This window comes from Leuciscus leuciscus, assembly GCF_965113295.1.
Source record: "Leuciscus leuciscus genome assembly, chromosome: 1".
Taxonomy (NCBI): domain Eukaryota; kingdom Metazoa; phylum Chordata; class Actinopteri; order Cypriniformes; family Leuciscidae; genus Leuciscus; species Leuciscus leuciscus.
Window position 1 is genome coordinate 64,532,142 of NC_138725.1, and position 19,879 is coordinate 64,552,020.

General features: G+C 39.2%; 1 protein-coding gene across 1 annotated transcript in view; it reads left to right on the plus strand.

Annotated features, from left to right (window-relative positions):
- The window catches only part of adgrl1a (adhesion G protein-coupled receptor L1a), a 183,848-nt gene that overhangs the window by 149,526 nt on the left and 14,443 nt on the right, over positions 1-19,879 (plus strand). Inside the window, exons 13-22 of the mRNA XM_082150570.1 lie at positions 2,008-2,130; positions 2,803-3,008; positions 4,651-4,824; positions 5,098-5,307; positions 9,562-9,782; positions 11,100-11,166; positions 11,828-11,919; positions 12,004-12,172; positions 14,950-15,105; positions 15,196-15,292. Of these exons, the coding sequence (XP_082006696.1) occupies positions 2,008-2,130; positions 2,803-3,008; positions 4,651-4,824; positions 5,098-5,307; positions 9,562-9,782; positions 11,100-11,166; positions 11,828-11,919; positions 12,004-12,172; positions 14,950-15,105; positions 15,196-15,292 (1,515 nt within the window). The remainder of the gene's footprint in view (positions 1-2,007; positions 2,131-2,802; positions 3,009-4,650; positions 4,825-5,097; positions 5,308-9,561; positions 9,783-11,099; positions 11,167-11,827; positions 11,920-12,003; positions 12,173-14,949; positions 15,106-15,195; positions 15,293-19,879) is intronic.

Genomic DNA, 19,879 nt, shown 5'->3' on the forward strand with positions numbered 1-19,879 from the left:
CGGCTTCAGAGTGTCGACTCGTCCCGCTGAAAGGCTTTTTCAGACGGCGCGGCTTCTCTCCGGGTCCAGCGATGCGAGAGCTTCGCTGAAGAGATGAAAAATCAGTGAGCTAGCCTCTCGAAGCTATGTTTATAGCCCTAGACCACGCCCATTCTGGCGGGACGTGACGTATTGGGCGCGAAGCGCCCCCATTGGAGCTGACGTCACGAGTGGGCCTTATCGATAGGCTGCTGCAGTTGCCGCAGGGCAGCCAATAGGCGCACAAGCCGTCTCGCCTGTGTCTGCATGCTGCCGCAACGCGTTTTACATTATTTCAAAATTAAGGATAATTTTTTGGCTTCAGTATCTCGCGGAAAAGAGATTTTCCCCTAGCGTAAGATTTACGCAGTACGAGAGTACCTCTCGTAAGAGAACATTCTAATATGATGATATGATGTTCAAGAGACATTTCTTATTATTATCAATGTTGAAAACAGCTGAGCTGCTCAATATTTTTTGTGGAAACCGAGATCCATGTCTTTCTTTCAGGGTTCTTTGGGCCTGTTTACACTTGGTCACTTCATGTATTTTCTCTGATCAGATATCTACCCGATCGAGAAAAGACCAGGTGTAAATGCACTCTGAAACGCATTCGAGACGGATTTAAATCCGATCGCTTAAACCACTTCAGGAGGTGGTTTGAGACGCATTCCAGACGAAACTGGACAAGTGTAAATGCGTATGGTTGTTGAAACCACATATGTACATTTTATTCCTCTCAAAATTATAAAAAATAAATGTGTGAGAGCGTGTTATAGACTATATGACATATTATTATTCCCAGATATGACAGTAATTCTGCAACACGCATCGCCACAGATGAGTCGCTGAGTATCTCTCCAGCAAGCCAATGTGTGTGAGAACACAATCATCTTCATTAAAAGTAATGAGACTAAATGTGACCCTGGACCACAAAACCAGTCACATGGGTCAATTTTCTGAAATTGAGATTTATACATCATATGAAAACTGAATAAATAAGCTTTCAATTGGTGTATGGTTTGTTAGGATAGGACAATATTTGGTCGAGATACAACATTGTGAAAATCTGGAATCTGAGGGTGCAACAAAATCTAAACATTGAGAAAATTGCCTTTAAAGATGTCAATTTATGTTCACGATTATGGTGCATTCACTCACACAAATAAATATTTGAGATATTTACAGTAGGAAATGTACAAAACATTTTCATGGAACATGATCTTTACTTAATAACCGAAAAATCGATAATTTTGAATCATACAATGTATTGTTGGCTATTGCCACAAATATACCCGTGCGACTTATGACTGGTTTTGTGATCCAGGGTCACAAATGATCTTACCAGTGCTGATGCCGCTCTCTCTCCTATTGCGGTCTTTGATCTTAAAATTAGCTGATGATAAAAAAATGCAGCTCATATCTGTTACTTCCGTTGACGTGAACTCATGTAGATTTGCATATAGTGCAGGAATTGACACATTTATGCAGCCAAGTGTAAATGGAACCATTTTAACAAATCATATAGCTATCCGATCAGTAGGACTATCTGAATATCTGTTGGAGGACGTCAAAATAAAGTGTTAGCAGATATTAAGCAGACAGTCTACTAAGTCTAAAGAATGGTAGTTGACGTGTAAGGGTCCGCCTCCCACGCCGGAGAGCTGGTTCGAATCCCGCTCGGAGTGGATTGAGAAGGACTGGTTACAGATTTAGGCCCAGTTGCAAATTTACTTGTATTTACTTATTTCGTATTATTGAAATATTGTTACCAACAAAAGTATTAATTTCTTCTTTTTTTTTTTACTTTCTGACCCCAAACTTTTGAACAGCTAGTGTATATAATATAAAAATAGCTTCAGTGTAGTTAGCTACTCTTTTAACATGCTTTAACTTTTCCAAATGAGTAGCTTTATTGTAACCTTTAACCTTTTTTGCTGTTTCGTTACAGTTCAAACACTCAAAGTGTGTGTTTTTGTGTGTCTTTAGATTTAGAGGTGCGTGTGTTGAACACAGAGACGGATTCTCAGGATTTGTCGTTCCCTCAGAACGGTCCCAGTGACAGCAGCATCCAGCTCTCGGCTTCCACCTTCAAACAGTACAGCCGTAACGGTCAGTCGCAGCTGCATCTCTCTCCTTCCGTCCCCCTTCCATCACTCTTCCCCGTGCAGTTTCACTGAAGCTTAGCCAAATTTCCACTTTGGTTTACACCGTTATTAGTTGATAATAATAAACCTAATCAGATTAACAAAAGCGCTGAGACTATTTCTTCCCTGATGGTTTCTTAACGGCACTCCTAATCGAACAGCCCGAGAGGCGACTAGATTACTATCATTTTCAGGCTGACGGAGCAATCTCAGCTCTCTTTTCTCCTGCTTCTCTCCTTCCTGTCGCCTCCATCTCTTTACCATCTTATCCCGCCATCATCTCTCCTACTCTTCGCTTTTTCCACCACTCCTACGTTTTGCCTCTTTTTGAAGGTACGCCTTCGTTCGCTGCTTCTCTGCGGAGGCAGGTCGGGCGGGGGAAGCGAGATTAGTATGATTGAAACAAACGCACATGAAATATTCATACGGAAGAAACGGAGTGAGTGAGCGCTGAAGAGATGAATGTTACGTTGCCCTCCATATTAAAATTCCTTTATCCCCTGATCACTCACTCACCCCCTCCCAGTCAAAATCATTTTAACCTTCACTCATCTCGCTCCACCGCTCCCTTTTTCGTCTTAGTTGTTATTCATATCCTCCTGCCACTCTCTTTCTTGTGCTGTGTTTCTCCATACAGGCCAGGTAAAAGTGGTTTTCGTGCTGTATAAGAACCTGGGCCCGTTCCTGTCCACTGAAAACGCCACCGTGAAGATGGAAATGGAGGCGGGGCCTGGTGGGCGGGGCTTGGCGGTGAATTCACACGTCATCGCAGCGTCAATCAATAAGGAGTCCAGTCGAGTGTTTCTGACCGAGCCTGTGGTGTTCACACTTAGACATTTACAGGTACATTAAACTCTCATAGACACACACAAGCAATAAACTATAAAGCCATCTTGCATTAGCTACTCTTACACATGGGGTCTCTTACATTAAACATCAGCATATCGAGTTTCTGTGTAAATCATTTTGTAAAAAAAAAAAATAAAGAAATTGCATTCAACTCAATGATTATTATTTGATTATCACTACCCCTAAAACCACCTGTCCTCAAACCATAACATTGCACTTCATGTTCACTACCATTCAGAAGTTTGGCGTCAGTTTTTGTACAGTATTTCATATCGAATATTTGCAGCCTTGGTGAGCATAAGAGGATTACATAAAAAAAAATAAAAAAACATTATATGTGAAATACAATTTTATCAAATTGTAAAGAAACTGTTATTTTAAGGAAGTAACTAACAACACAACAATATAGCTCCTTCATTTAACACATGTGTGATTTGCATAAAAATGTACAGGCATTTTGTCTACACTTGTAAGCTGAAACCACCATCCTGTATCCTCAATTCATTCAACACTGTGACTGGTACATGTGTCTATAATTAACATTTGCCTTGACAGAAAGACACAGATTTGTGAGAAAATGAATGCAGCAGTAAATTGTTCGTGCCCCTTAAACATGAATTCTTCTGAACATGTTGAACAGATGAATGCAAACATAATCCCTTTGGTCAGTTCTGTAACGTGTTTCACTACTTGAGAATCAAGTGCAGTGCAGAAACTGCTATTTCAGACAATACAGTGAAAATACGTTTGTAAGACCTAGAAATATGGTTCCTGACCATGATGGATTTGCACATGACTCCTATCCCAGCCAACATTGCATGGCCCCCAATGTAGCAACGATAGGGGCTTGAGGTATGTCTTCTAAATGGGTTTGTTCATGGGTTCCATGTCGGCCCTATCTGAATTAGTCCCAGTAAGGGCCCTAAATGGGTTTGTCCATGAGTTTCATGTCAGCCCTATCTGAATTGTCCCCAGTAGGTGACCTAAATTGATTTGTACATAGGTTCCATGTTGGCCCTATCTGTATTAACCCCCAGTATGGGCCCCAAATGGATTTGTCCATGGGTTTCATATCAGCTTTATCTAATTAGCCCCAGTAAGGGCCCTATATGTGTTTGTCCATGGGTTTCATGTCGGCCCTATCTGAATTAGCCCCCAGTATAGGCTCCAAATGGGTTTGTCCATGGGTTTCATGTCAGCTCTTTTGAATTAGTCCCTGTAAGGGTCTTAAATGGGTTTGTCCATGGGTTTCATGTCAGCTCTTTTGAATTAGTCCCTGTAAGGGCCTTAAATGGGTTTGTCCATGGGTTTCATGACGAAGTAGCCAAGTTTGGGCCCTAAATAGGATTGTCTCTGTGTTCCATGTCGGCCCTATCTGAATTAGCCCCAGTATGGGCCTTAAATGGCTTTGTTCATGAGTTCCATGTCGGCCCGATCTGAATTAACCCCAGTAAGGGCCTGAAATGGGTTTGTCCATGGGTTCCATGAGGAATTAAATAGGATTGTCCATGCATTCCATGTTGGCCATACTTTAATTCAGAAAGGTCTGACATGGAACCTCATGGACAAACCATGTAGGGCCCATTCCTCAAGATCGTTCTCTCTGTTGTTTTCTCATGTCCCCACATCTTTGCAGCTGGAGAATCATTTAACCCCAAACTGTTCGTTCTGGAACTACTCGGAGCGTTCGATGACGGGCCAGTGGTCATCTCAGGGCTGCAGGCTGATGGACAGCAACAGCACACACACAACCTGCTCTTGTAGTCATCTAACCAACTTCGCTGTGCTGATGGTACACCACGAACCTGATGTAAGTGCAGGCACACACACATATTCCCTTACATTTATCACTGGCTGATAAACAAATTTGAATAAAGCTCTCATACACATAAACAACTTTTTCGCTTCCATGCAGTCTGTAAGACACACACACACACACACACATCTATACACACAAAAGCAAATTACACAAATACACACACCGCAGTTTCAGCTTGACATTTACTGGATTTTCATAAGTCACTCTCCCTCAGGCAGCCTATCCGTTTATGCCATTTCCCTTATCCATCTCTCACTCTCTCAGTATCCAGGAAGGATGCACGAGTTGATTCTCTTTGTGATCACGTGGGTGGGTATCGTAATTTCACTGGTGTGTCTCGCCATCTGCATCTCCACCTTCTGCTTCCTGCGAGGCCTGCAGACCGACCGCAACACCATCCACAAGAACCTCTGCATCAACCTCTTCATCGCTGAGCTCCTCTTCCTCATCGGCATCGACAAGACGCAGTATCACGTGAGCAGTCTAATGATCTATATAAAGGGGAGAGCGCACTGAGAATGAATTTCACACGTTGATTGTGACATTTATGTGCACCCACTGATAGTACGTGCTGTCTGCATTGTTTTAGCATTTGATTAACTAAAGCCCTTAAATGCGAACTGCATTAAGTGCAGGTAATTTGCATTCATTTGCATGCCACAATACCCCATCTTGCAGATGAGTGCTTGCTCTGAGTGCTCGGTTGTTAAGGATGTAGCAGACTATCACAATCTGATGTACTTTACTGGGACTGGTTTTCCATTCCTCATGTTCTTGCTCACTCCCGTATATACCAATACACAGCATCACCTCTTTTCTCACAGTGTCTGAAACCCTGAAATCCTTCGATTAATACAACATCTCTCTAAACCCCTCCTTCCGAGAGCCTACTCTGCTCTGATTGGTCAGACAGCCCAGTCTGTTGTGATTGGTCTACTCTGCTCTGATTGGTCAGACAGCCCAGTCTGTTGTGATTGGTCTACTCTGCTCGAATTGGTTCGACGGCTCAGTCAGTTGTGATTGGTCTACTCTGCTCTGATTGGTTAGATGACCCAGTCTGTTGTGATTGGTCTACTCTCCTCTGATTGGTCAGATGACCCAGTCTGTTGTGTTTGGTCTACTCTGCTCTGATTGGTCAGGCGGCTTAGTCTGTTGTGATTGGTCTACTCTGCTCGGATTGGTCAGATAGCCCAGTCTGTTGTGATTGGTTACAGTGGGTGTCAGAAACGAAACACCCATCACCATATATGAATTTCAGCTCCGGTGGCTTCCTCAGCACTTGATACACAGTGATATGATCAGTAACAATGGCGTAGATCCTTTGGAAGGGCATGCAATGTGGATTTGCTTTCGCAAAGCAGAAAACAGCGTCTTCTCGAACCAAACTCTTCCAGGCCTCAGCTACAACTACAGTGTTTGACGGCAGGTCAAAATAGACATTGATCGCAGGCAGCCAATAAAGACCATACTGGGCATTAAGCAAATTTGTTACAGACCTACGTAGGTTTGAGCAGGAAGTAAGACTGGAGTTACTGACGATTTGTTTCAGGCAGTTCAGAATCAGTTCTTTGTATTGGGAGACAATAATACATTTTATCGTACACTACAATCTTTGAAACTTTACAGACCTTTTACATTCACTTACAGCTATATTACACACTACATGAAAGGTAATATCCCAAAAAAGCATAATAGGGCCACTTTAAAATAAATTAAGATTGAAAATATTGTTGTTTTACTGTATTTTTTATCAATTAAATGCAGCCTTGATGAGCTGCATTCTAGAGACTCCTTTCAAAGACACAAAAGAATTCACTGACCCAAACTTTTGAACTGTAGAGTAAATTTAACAATACATTTTAGAAACACAAATATTAGCCTGTTAGCTTGTGTTATGCACATGATGGAGCAGTCTTGGAGCTAGAGAAAACACTTTCACTCTGACTTTCAAAAAAAAAAAAAAAAAAAAATGCCTCCAGGCAATATTATGCAACTCTGCTTCCACTGCTTACATGCTCCAGATTTTTTGGAAGAAAGCTGTATTATATGTTGATTATGCATTTTCTGTGCCTTTAACCAGCTGCCCCTGTATTTGATTCTTTGAGGCCAATTAAGTTGGTTTTAAGGTTACTGTTTTTTGGTGTATTCTGTTCTCCTGCTCTATCGAAGTGTCAGGTCTTCTTTTTTTGGTTGGCCAATTAAAACAGTACCCATTGTGATTCTCTGAGCATGGAACAGAGTTTAACATTGACCACTGGAAGTATATCTGATGATAGTTGATGATGTGGATGAGGCTTATGTTTTAGTCAGACAACCAAAAATCAAAACCCTAGTGAAAAAAACACTTCAGCAGAGCAGAACAACCGATTAAAACATTAACCACTGTGAACAAATGAACGTTGCTGAGTTCAGATCGAAATTGTATGCGTGCTCGCAAGTATCAGCTCTTAAGTATCAGACCTTCTGTGGTTTCAGATTCAAGAGCAGCTGATTAATTGCATAATCAATATAGCTCTCTTCAGAAGTGAAAATTAGCATGGACACATTTTAGCCTGCAAAATAATTAGGATATTGTGACATTAGTTTCCATACAAATGGTGATGCCCTTAACATCAGTGTTTTGACACCAAAAGTTTCCCGTTGAAAGCAGTGGTGGTTTAATACGTCTTCCAGAGTTCAGGTTGCATCAGTATGATGGGAATCAAAATCATTGACAAGATACCAAGGTTGCTTCAATGAGCTGTTCAGAAGAAGAACTGGATAATGTTTGCAGGCTTTAAGGCATTGATTTTTTATATTTTTTTTATGGAAGATAAGAGTCTTGTTTGAAACACTTAAGTAAATGATAAATCCATGAGCAAATCGGTATCTTGTGCTTTGCAGGGGCGTACGAACAATACATAAAGTGTGTGGGGTGCATTATGAATCTCATCAGCCTCTCTTTGCAAGTATGGTTGTTTAAATACCTAGTTTCCATGGATACACTAAGATTATTTTAAACTTTATTAACCAAACTTTCCAGATACATCAGTCACTCTACAATACATACAAGTCATAAAAGTTTAAATATCAGGGCTAAAATATTGTTGCGACAACTATACGTATATATTATGTTTTTTTTTGTTTTTTTTTAAGATTATTTATCTTCTGTTGCAGACCTTCTCTCCTCAGAAATGTACTTCTTGTCAGGCTCAGCGCACACAAACTGTGCCAAGCACAATTTGAGTCATGAATATTAATATAGTTATGAGACGTTTGCACTAAGTGATTTGCTGAAAGGTGGATGTTTTCAGGTGAGTGCGCTTGCAATAGTGGGATCACTGTTTACCGTCTGCGCATTGCATTCAGCCAATCGATTGGCAGATGCTTCTGCTTGGAGTCCTTTTAATGCGAAGGCTACATTTTTTTTTCCTTCCCACTGCAGCCCAGCAATATAAAACATGTACAAATGTCATTGTCATCCAGAAAAGGAGAGGGATGAATTTATGATTTTGAAGTTTTAGGGGACCGAGTTCTGTCCAAAATGTCATGTAAAAGTAAACTGTAATTTCCATGTCAGTCAGAGGGAGGAGATCCTGTGTAAGTGGCCATTTACATGACACCGTTTTCAACTAAAAACCACAAAACTTTTTATGCATTTCATTTATGGCTGTTCATTTACACGTCAGTGACATCTTGGAGGCCTGAAAATGCAAACCTTTAAAAATTTGTGCAATTTTTTTTGACAACTGTACAGTTATCGTCTCAGTGTAAACTACAAAAACACAAATTTGTGAAAACGGTGACATCATGCGCATGTTTATCACATGTTCAGTCTATAGGTGCATAGTGTTTCTTTACAATGTGACATCGCCACCTACTGGCCTGGCAGCATAATACAGCATTTTTAATTGTTTTCACTGATCTGTGTGAACGGGGATCATTTTGACAACGTAGAGGAAAAACATTTCCGTTTTTAGTACATGGTTGTCGTGTAAATGTACTGTAGGTGGTTCTGGACCAAAACAAAGTGCAATGTGGGGTAATACTTTATTTCGATGGTCCACTTTAGACATTTTACTTGTTAAAAAAAGTAACTTTGCAACTACATGTCAACTAGCAGTCATTAGAGTAGCCTATTAATAGACTGTCTGCCTAATATCTGCTAACACTTTATTGTGATGGTCCACCAACAGACATTCTGCTGACTATAAGTAACTTTGCAACTACATGTCAACTTTTTCTACTAACCCGAACCCTAACCTAACAGTCTACTACAGTCTACTGATACTCTAATGTGAGTTAGTTGACATGTAGTTGGACCATCAAAAGTGTAACCCAATGTGCACCAGATTTCAAAAGATAGTTCACCCAGAAATGAACATTCTGTCATCATTTACTCATCCTTACTGTTATTCCAAACCTGTATGACTTAATTTCTTCTATGAAACAGAAAGGATGATTTTGAAGAATGATGTTGTTTCGGTTCCCGCTTCCATTGTGTTTTTCCCCATACAGTGAAAGTCAATAGGAACGGCAAACTGTTTGGTTATCATTCTTCAAAACATCTTCTTTTGTATTCCTGAAATGAATGAAAGTCACACATGTTTGGAACAACATGAAGGGTGAGAAAATAATTTTCATTTTTGGCTGAACTGTCCCTTTCATAGTCACTAAGGGAGTATCATCAAATGTACTTCTGATATGTTTCTCGCTAACCCCCTCTTTCTTCTCTTTGTCCGAACGCAGATTGCATGCCCCATTTTTGCGGGCCTGCTGCATTTCTTCTTCCTGGCTGCGTTCTCCTGGATGTGTCTGGAGGGAATCCAGCTGTATCTGATGCTGGTGGAGGTCTTCGAGAGCGAGTACTCTCGGAAGAAATACTACTACCTGTGCGGCTATTGCTTTCCCGCCCTGGTGGTGGGCATCTCGGCAGCCATTGACTATCGCAGCTACGGGACTAAAAAAGCGTACGTGTGAAGCAGACTATTTGCACTTGGCCATACAACGGCCGTTGGGTTTTTAAGCAGGGGGCACAACCCCTCTTTAAACCATTTGTTTCATTTAAATGGATTCCAGCAAAATGGCACTCTGGGAGTTTAAATTCCAATTACAGAATCGTCTTTCACTAGGAAACGTATACTGGTATTATGTAGTTTGGAGTTCAGTAGATTGGTTGCTGTCATGTGATCCTGGCTTTACCAAGGTCATCATGTGAATTATAAATGAAGCCAGTTAAAGGTGTTGCAAGCACTTTTTGTTTTGTTTTGAAATAGCACACATAAATCTGACAGATCTTGTTCTGATACATTACTTTAAAAGAACACTTCTTAAGGGAGCATCCCACTATTCTTTTTTAGCAATCTGAAAACTAGCCAATTTGAAAACAGTCTGGAAAACCTGGAAATATTAGGGGGTTTAAAAATAGTAATCCCAGGCCTGAAAAACTTTTGAAATAATTAAAACATGAAGAAGTTACAAGTGTTTTTTTAGCTTTCATTTTTTTTATTTTTTTTATGTGTGTGTGTGTGTGTGTGTGCGCGCTTTTGCTTATAAAATATGCTTATGTATATGTGTGTGTGACCAGTCCTACTCGATCCGCTCCGAGTGGGATTCGAACCAGCATCTCTGGCAGGGGAGGACCCTGACCCTTTAGCTAACAAGGATACTAAAGATCTCTAGAACGCCTCCTGAGGCCAGGGGAGTGAAGTTTACACACACAGCTCTTACTAGTTTGCCTCCATTACACTCACCCCCCTAAACCCACCCGGGTCACGGCACCAAATGTAACTAGTCATACTCGACCCGTTCAGAGCGGGATTCGAACCGGCGTCTCCGGCATGGAGACCGGCTTACAGCACCCCTTTAACTGAGCTGATAACCGCATGTGCGAGTGTGTGTCGCTCTGCGTGTTTGTGTGCATGCGAGTGTGTGTTGGTCTGTGTTTATGTGTGTGCGAGTGAGGAAAAATAGCACAGCTGCAGACTTTTGAATGTTGACTACAGTGCAGAAAATGAGACGCTGACTCAGTGTGCTAATGATTAAGAACTGAGCTTAACCTTCAACTAGACTTTTATTGCTCTTTTATTAGCTTGTTATATGGCAAAAATGTATCATGATGTTTATAGTAATAATATTTTAAGACAGTTTGCCATTGTTTCAGTGGATTCAATGATCAATAATTAGCCAAATAATAAAAGTGCATGCGATTTTGCCTGTAATGAAGTGATCGTTCTTTGAACAGTGAAATGTTACCAATAAAGTTATTGTGTGTGTTTTGTGTGTAGGTGCTGGTTGAGGGTGGATAACTACTTCATCTGGAGTTTTATCGGCCCTGTGTCCTTCATTATCATGGTATTGTTCTCTCTAAACATTCAGCGCACTCTCTGCTTTGCTCACAGAGTTTGTTCTTTTTTCCCTCTGAAAAGTGCTGTGCTAGTCATATCAAACAAAGCACTTTTGTTCACCTATGGATCTGTTGCTGCTGACGACTATGTTTTGGCTGTAATATGCTTTATATGAGTGTGGAGTTTAGATTAGGTTTAGATACAGGAACTTGCTGACATTTTCGTAATTACAATATATTTTACTAATGCGCTAGCGCTGTTTTTGTTGTTATTAGTTTGTGGGTTAAAAAAAGAAAAAAGTTTTTTTTCTTTCTTACATTGGGTCTCTAATCTAACACAAACAGAGCGAATTTCTGTGTAAATGTTCGTATCACCATTCTCATGTAAATCGTGCATTTAATTGCAGCAATTTAAGCTAGAACGGTTTTTACACAGAACTTTTGCTTGTGTTTTATGAATGAGCTCTATTGTTAGGAAGAAACCAGGGGTTTAAACTGTCTAGACCAGGGGTTTAAACGTTCCTGTTTAGACGTTTTCTAAAGGGTTTGTCCTTTTTTGAATAACCAATAGGTTTTAATTTGTTACAAAAACTCAGACATTTTTGTCTTTATGAAATCACTGAGTTACATTCCTAACACCTTTTCCTTTGTCTTATCTTTGGCCTTTAGTTAAACCTGGTGTTCCTCATGATAACACTTCACAAGATGATCCGTAACTCGTCCGCTCTCAAACCCGACTCCAGCCGCCTGGACAACATCAAGTGAGTGTCTTCCACTGCAAAAATACATATTATAATCGCCTTTTTTGCTGTATGTTTTATGGATTTGTGAATGTTCACACTCAGGTCCTGGGCTCTGGGGGCTATTGCGCTGCTCTTCCTCTTGGGCCTGACCTGGGCCTTTGGCCTCCTCTTCATCAATGAGAACACTGTTATCATGGCGTACCTTTTCACTACCTTCAATGCCTTCCAGGGCATGTTCATCTTTATCTTCCACTGTGCTCTACAGAAAAAGGTCAGTCTCATTAATATTTCATACCTAGATAGTACTTTGAGGACACATTTGCTGCTAAATTTCCTTAGAAGTTAGCTAAATATGAGAAGAAAAAAAATGTAGGAATATGCGAAAGCTTTGGATTAGAATTCATCTGTATCTTGATAATTATCATTATTATAAAGATAATTATCATAATTAGCTTTATTTAAAGGTAATTTTTGATAGATTATTGTTTTCAAACAGGTTTTCAAGCACTCCATCTGCCATTGTTCAGCCAAATATAGCCCAAACTTGCACCATTTGTTGAGCCCTGGGGAGAAGTATTTTTGAAACTCTTATTTCCCAAGCTACTTACTGTATAATTTAAAGTAGTTAAACATCACTCAAGCTACCATTTGACTATCTGAGTTATTAACAAAAAGTAGCGAACTACACTGGAAATTTATAAAAAGGTAATGTTATTAAATATATAACTATCTAATGATATCATTCATTTTTACAGTTAGAGCTATTTTTATGACACAGTAAGGACATTGTTTAGGCTGACAGCATTAAACAAATAAATGAATAACACTGGAAATGCCTTAATTTCAAATTAAAAGAGTAAAAAAATAGTGATGTCTAGCTGTGATGACAGTGAATTCAGGTTTCAGTTGAATCATTGAATCATCTTTTTAAGTCGGCATGAACCAGAAATTGTCAATCGAATGAGGAAAAAATGGAGGCCAAGACTTTTGTCAGATTATACTGTTATGTGTTATAGATTGTTACTGTAAAACGATGCTGTCGCATTACCGCAATAATGTTTGAACTACTAAAATGACAAACCTTGTAAAAAAACAACAACAACAAAAACAGTGCACTTAATTGTAGCAAATGTGCACTTAAAGTGTACTTCAGGTGTTAAAGGTGTATTTAAACAAAAATGTGCTGGTAATATAATATTCATTTTAAAAAAAGACTGCTTAAGTGTACTTGAGGACTTTCATGACTATTTTAACACTTTTAAAAAGTGCTCTTTGCAATAATGTCAAATTAAAAGTTTAGCTTAAAGTAAATTTTACAATGTCTGAATAATATTTTGTCATGATTTAAAGTTCACTTATTTTGTTGTGTTGACTATCATACTAAAGCGCAAAAGTATTTGATTATAATTTTAACTGTAGTGTGTTATTTAATATAGCATTTTATAGTTAATATTTTTTAAATGTAATACATTTAAACTTCATCATTACAAATGTGGAATTACAAATAGTTAAATACATGATGACATACTAGGTTTCAATAGAAATGACTTTAACGTTTATTTTAGTTCACCATAAATGTTTGTCAGTATTGGGCAGTAGTACACTTTAATCATATTTCAAAGACAACAGAAATAATTATGAAATGACATATAAAGATTTCCTACTTAAGTGGGTCAAAAAAGAACTCCACATGAATTTCACATCTGCGGAAACACATGTGGAACACATGTGCAACATATACTTTGCACATGGTAAATATGTGTTAGAACAACTCCCATGTGAAATCCTTGTGGTGACATGTTGTCTGCATGTGATCACATGTGGACAACTTGTGAAAAAACATGAGAAATTCATGTGTTTCTTTTTTCTGTAAGAATACAGTTCAACTAATCGCATTTATTATAAATTTAAGCTATAATAATTGTTTTTTTTTATTGACGTTAACATGCAATTAAGTGCCTGAAAACATTACTTTCAGTTCGCACCTTAATAGACAATGGGCCCTATTTTAACGATCTGAAACGCAAGTATCAAGCGCGAAACGCAAGTAACTTTGTGGGCGGGTCTCGCAAATCTAAAATGGGTTGGTCTGAAGTAGCTTCATTATTCATAGGTGTGGTTTGTTGCACATGTGTTTGCACATGTGTTTGTTGCACATGTGTTTGCACATGTGTTTGTTCCACATGTGTTCCACATGTGTTTCCGCAGATGTGAAATTCATGTGGAGTTCTTTTTTGGGCGTAACGTGAAATAAACCAATCAGAGCGACATCTCACATTCCCTTTAAGAGCAGGCGTGCTTGTTCCATGGCGGGTTGCTATTATAACGGCGGATTTGCCAGGCGCACGCCAGGAGCGCTTCATAGCCGAGGAGAGCGACGTTCTCACCAGGGCCGTAAAAGACAGAGAAGTGACGTTGGGGATGGAGAAACACACCCAAATTAGCTTCGGTTAAACAGGCGTATAATCATTTGGGTAAATGTGTAAGCTAGATTTATGCCTATTTTTTCACATCTTCATGGACACAACAATGATTTCCCTCGTGTGTTAATATTGTTCCTTGTAATAATGTATGGTTTTCTAAAAATGAGAACTGCTGCGTCTGTGTGTAGATGAGATAAGCAAAGTGCATGCGCGTTGTACACACGCTACATTGATTATGGCCAAGCATGCGCCCTTAAAATAGCATATGAATAACACGCGCAACGCGCCACTGACTTTAGACTAGGTTTTTCCTGGTCAGTGGCGGAATTGTTTTCAAAACCTGCAAAATAGCATCAGGGAACGTTTGCGCCGGAACACCCCTCCTCTTTTCGCTGAACCGCCCCCGGGAGCACAAGTTCATTCCCTAGTTTACCGGCGTGCGTCTGTGGAGGGAAAAGTCCGCTGTGCGCGTGGGCAAAATAGGAAGGATACATAAGTCGCTGTACAAAGTCAATTGCGCTGGGTGCAAGATAGGGCCCAATATATGTCTGTTCTAAAATGTAGATGCGTTACTGCATCAGTCAACATGTGTAGTGTGTGTAAGTGCCAATGCTCTGTGTTTCAGGTTCATAAGGAGTACAGCAAGTGCCTGCGTCATTCGTACTGCTGCAGTCGCACCTCTACTACGAGCTCTCACGGGTCGCTGAAGAATTCTGCCCTGCGTGCCAACAACCGCTACTACACCGGCAGCCAGGCACGTCATGCAGCCATACACCGACAGGTGACACACATGCACACTGACAGCATTACTATTTATAGACTGCTGTTCACTTCCATTTAACAATTCCATCACCTCATTCACCGGTTTCAGAGCCGAATTCGACGTATGTGGAACGACACGGTGCGAAAGCAGACAGAGTCATCCTTCATGGCCGGAGATATCAACAGCACTCCTACCCTCAATCGTGGTGAGACACTCTTTTAAGCCTCAAAATGTCCCAGCATGCACCAGAGCCCCTCTATACATATGTGTCTGTGCTTAAAGGGGTCATAGTTTTTTCTGAGAAAAGTCAGTTCAATTAGCAGCCATATTTGCAATGCCTCTATTTCAGGCGTGCAAGACCAAATCTTGTCTACCTGAATGGGGAAATACTGAAATATAAAGAAAGTACTTGCCAAACTCACATTTAAATAAAAGATTTCAAATCAGCAACAAACTTTGACATGAACTTGTCCCTTAAATGTTTTTTCTATACTCAAATAGTGTTAAAAAGCTATACACAAAATATACATAATACATAGATATACACAAAGTGCATAAGCAGTTCCAAACTGCACGTGTCTGTATGTGTCTATGGGAGGTGGAGCTTTTATGACTTCATCAGTTGGTGATTGGCTCTTTTATTTAGCAGGCGGGATTCATTCCGCCATATTGCATGTTGGACTTGTTCCCATTCATAGTAATACGAGTGAACCGTCTTGGTATATGTATGGTCTTTAGATGCACGTATAATATTAGTAAAGTTTTAAATTCTGCAAGACTCCCAGAATTTAGTTTTTCATGACCATTTTCATCCCTCTATTTGGCTCTTAGAATGAAATGGGCTATTTTTGCATATGAAATGAGAAACTGTGCTTTTACATTGCTCAAACACAGGCTGTGGGTTTTGTTGTCATGGTCAGTTAACGTTGTTGCTGCCATTTTTTCCATTAACAGCTTTGCAATTACATTGAGACATATTTACCAATAATCTATGCTGAAATATGTGACACAAAACATTAAAGACTGGAATGTTTAGTTACTTCAGCTGTTTTTTTCTAATGTTGGGATCCAATATTTGGATGATTTTCCCATATTTTAATTAGTTTATTATGGTGTTTATTAATAATGGTATCTTTACTTTCTCATTACCTGAATGTGCTTATAGACCAGCGTTATTGTAGAATTATGTGTATACTATTATAGTATGTATTACTTATTTGAATTAGCTTGCATTTTCATATTTTCAGTTTTCATTTTAATTTTAGTTTAATTTTGTTAAGTTGTTAAGTTGTTCATTTTTAAGTCTATTTTATTTCAGTTTAATTTCAGTGAACGAAAAACTACTTTTAATATTTTTATATTTTGTTAACGATAACAACACTGTTATAGACCGCCTTAGTTTTTGCAGCTAAGTTTCAAAACATGCATTTTTGAGTTTAGAAAGTTGCATGTTTTCATAATAGTAAACTCTCAAATGGATATTTGATTCCTCATGATTTGACCACTTTAAATATCAGAAATTTAGAACTCGTACTTTGAACTATAAAAGGAGACTAAAGGCCCCGATATACATCATTTCGAACAAAATCAAGCCAAAACAAAGTTAATTTTGTGTTAATTTGGGGAGTTTGAAACAGCTTGCCAAAGCAATCTTTCCAAAAAAGTTTAAGAATGAAAAACTTTTCAAAGACTTTCAAGTACTTCACACAACCTTTTCCTGCACTTCAAAGCAAGAAGATTATACCATTTAAATGTTATTTTTAATGTGATGACCAAAAACTTTCAAATCTTTCAAAGATTGTCCCCATCTGTAAAAATAAGTTTTACGATGTAGAAAAGCATTGGGTGAAAAACAACACTTATGTTAAAATTTTAAAAAAGACAAAATTACCACTATAACCAGTAGATAGCGGCAGAGGACCACTTATTGGCTCATTAGCCATTTCCACTCCTTAATAGATATTTTTTCAGATGTTTTGCTTTGGAATTTATTTTTAAAGATTATCAAATCGCTATTATAATATTAATAATCTGTCATTTAATTTTTTTTTTTTTTTTATCACTTTACATGATGAAGTTGTAGGCAAGGTCACAAAGGTCCTGTTTAAATCAATGAATCTGACTAAACTTTACAATTAAGTGCGTGTATGAAACTTAGTAAACTTGCACTTAACATAAACATACAGTGTTTTGAGAGGAACTGGGTGGATTCTTACTACCTACCGGTAACTTAAACGCCTCTGATTGGTCATTATTTTCAACAGAAATGGCTGAGTTTGGCTACAATAATCAACTCTGCAAAAGCACATTAGAAATAGACACATTTGCTGTGCCGTTAAACTTACGTGGCATGAATAAAACAACCAGATCGCTTTAATTTACTTGCTTTTCTCTTTATTAAACAATTACAAATTAAATATAGAATATGTATAACTCCGCTAATCCTGCAATAAAAATAAATTACTTTGCATTGACCTGACCAGGCACTCAAGGTATGGCAGCCACCATACCCTGCCATAACCCAACTGACTCCCCAGATGCTGTTTTCTCACCGCTGTCATTTTTGTTGTGTGTTTATTTGATTGATTTTATTATACATATTCATCTAAACGTCACTCTCAGTGGGGCGTTAGGATGTTCGCTAACATTATATCGCTGCTCACATATTTTAAACTTCTTTTTACCCCAAAGCAAAGAGCTAAAAAGAACTTCTCCGTGAGTATATCTGGGCCTTAAATGATAGTGAGCAGAGAGAAGGAGAGAGAATGTGAAAAGCAGACTGTTTCTAGGACCGGATCTGGATTGTGGCGTCACCACCATTCTGATCATCCCAGGGATCAGTGTTTGTGGGAGGAGAGGGGGGTGAAGACAGAGAAGCTGCAGCTAAATCAACCGCCACTCTTTATGCTAATTCTATCCATTTTGTTTTTAATGAAGTGATTAGCCGGCGAATGAACGGGGGGTAATTACTCTAATTGAGGAGAATGACAGTAGCGTCCTCACTGCAGTGTGCCGATTGTTGCTTTCCGGGGACTTTAATCAAGCCGAGAGAGAGAGAGAATTTACGAGACAGAAAGGCAGATCTAAACCATATAGCGGCAAAAAAAAAATAAGAGAAGAATAGATTCTGGGGAGAGGAAACGGCAGGGTTTTGTGCCGCGGGAGAAAGGTTTTTAGATGTTACAAGAGTGAATGGCAGTCAGAAGAAGAGATGGAGGGTAATGAAAGGGCGCGTGCATGTGTACGCCGCTGTTTTTATCAGATTCATCTCCTATCGCTCTCAATTCCCACTTCACCGCTGTGTGAAGTCTATTCTGTGCTTCCAAGAGCCGCCGCCGTACCTCCACCTCCCTCCCGCTGGCCTAGATTCCCTCCTCACGTTTTACACAAGACACTCCTGTGAGATGTTTACAGGAATTAAAGGAATGTTCCAGGTTTAATTCACGTGAAGCTTATTGACAGGATTTGTGGCATAATGTAGACTAAATCCTTGAGACTGCAGGTAGCAGCAGAGGACCTGTTGGTACCAGCAGTAACAAGGTTTTACCAGCAGGGAAGTCAAACTCTTTCAGGTGGGGCTATATTTGTAGGTGGTGAACATCTGGTTATGTGTTACCAACATCATTTTGGTGGGTGGAGTGAAGTTTGTGCCATGTAAACAATGCTTGACAGATAATCTCCTTCTGGTATCGCCTACTATACAATGTTAACAAGTTTTCAAATTAAATCACGTTTAGTGAATCATTTGCACAGCTTAAATTGGTTTGTGAGCTTTACATTGTCATGACAGATTGAGTAGGTCACACTAGTCTCATGTTTAAGTCTTGTGGCTATGATTAACAGTGTGTTTACTACATGTACGTTTCTGTCTGTTTTTTGTTGTTTTTTTATTCTGAGTCTAAATTATTTCCTGCGATAATCAATTTTATGCCACAAATGCTGGTGGCACAGCTTTACTTTTATGAAACTTGGAACATTCCTGCAAGAGGTAAGAAATGTGCGTAGTACTGTATGTGAGTGAGAAAGGCGAGCGTGAGCGAGCGCACGTCTAAAATTAATTCTTGAGGCAGTCCTCTCTGATAGATGATAGCGCGAGAGTGCAGGGTTGCACTTTGCCTCAGTCCACTCGATGTCATACTGGCCTCTTTTTAATTTCATGGCATTTCTGTCTGAAAGCCCCGGGCTGGAGCTCTGTGCCTGCATTATGGGCCATACTGAATGTTCCATTTCTCCGAGTCACATTTGTCTACTGCAAGCGTTCACATTTCACTGGGAAATGAACCCACATTTCAGTGACTGCTCTGTGAAACTACATAATGGCAAATATTACCATTTCCCTCCCAATGACTCCATCTGACAGTGAGGCATAGAATTACACTCCACAGCTACTCTTCAAATACATTTTCGACTTGACTACAAATAAACACTTCATCAAATCAGCCATTACAACATCACACACCGACATTAAGGATTTTTTTTTATTTTTTTTTTATTTTTTTTTTATGAAATGTCAAACACAATAATCATACTGTAGAGTGGCTTCTGCTTAACCTTAATGTGAAGTGCAAACAGCTATTCCATAATGTTCATATTGCGTATTACCCCTCTTAAAACTGATAGTTCTTGCCTCCTGGTGCTCACGAATGCAGCTTTTCAGCACAATATATATTCAGGTTTAATGCGATTATATCACTACAAAGCGAAGGCTAACTGTTAGTCTTAACTTATGTGTCCGCGACTGTATATTCTTAAGCAGAAGTATACTTAATGAGTTTTCTAAACAAAAATAACA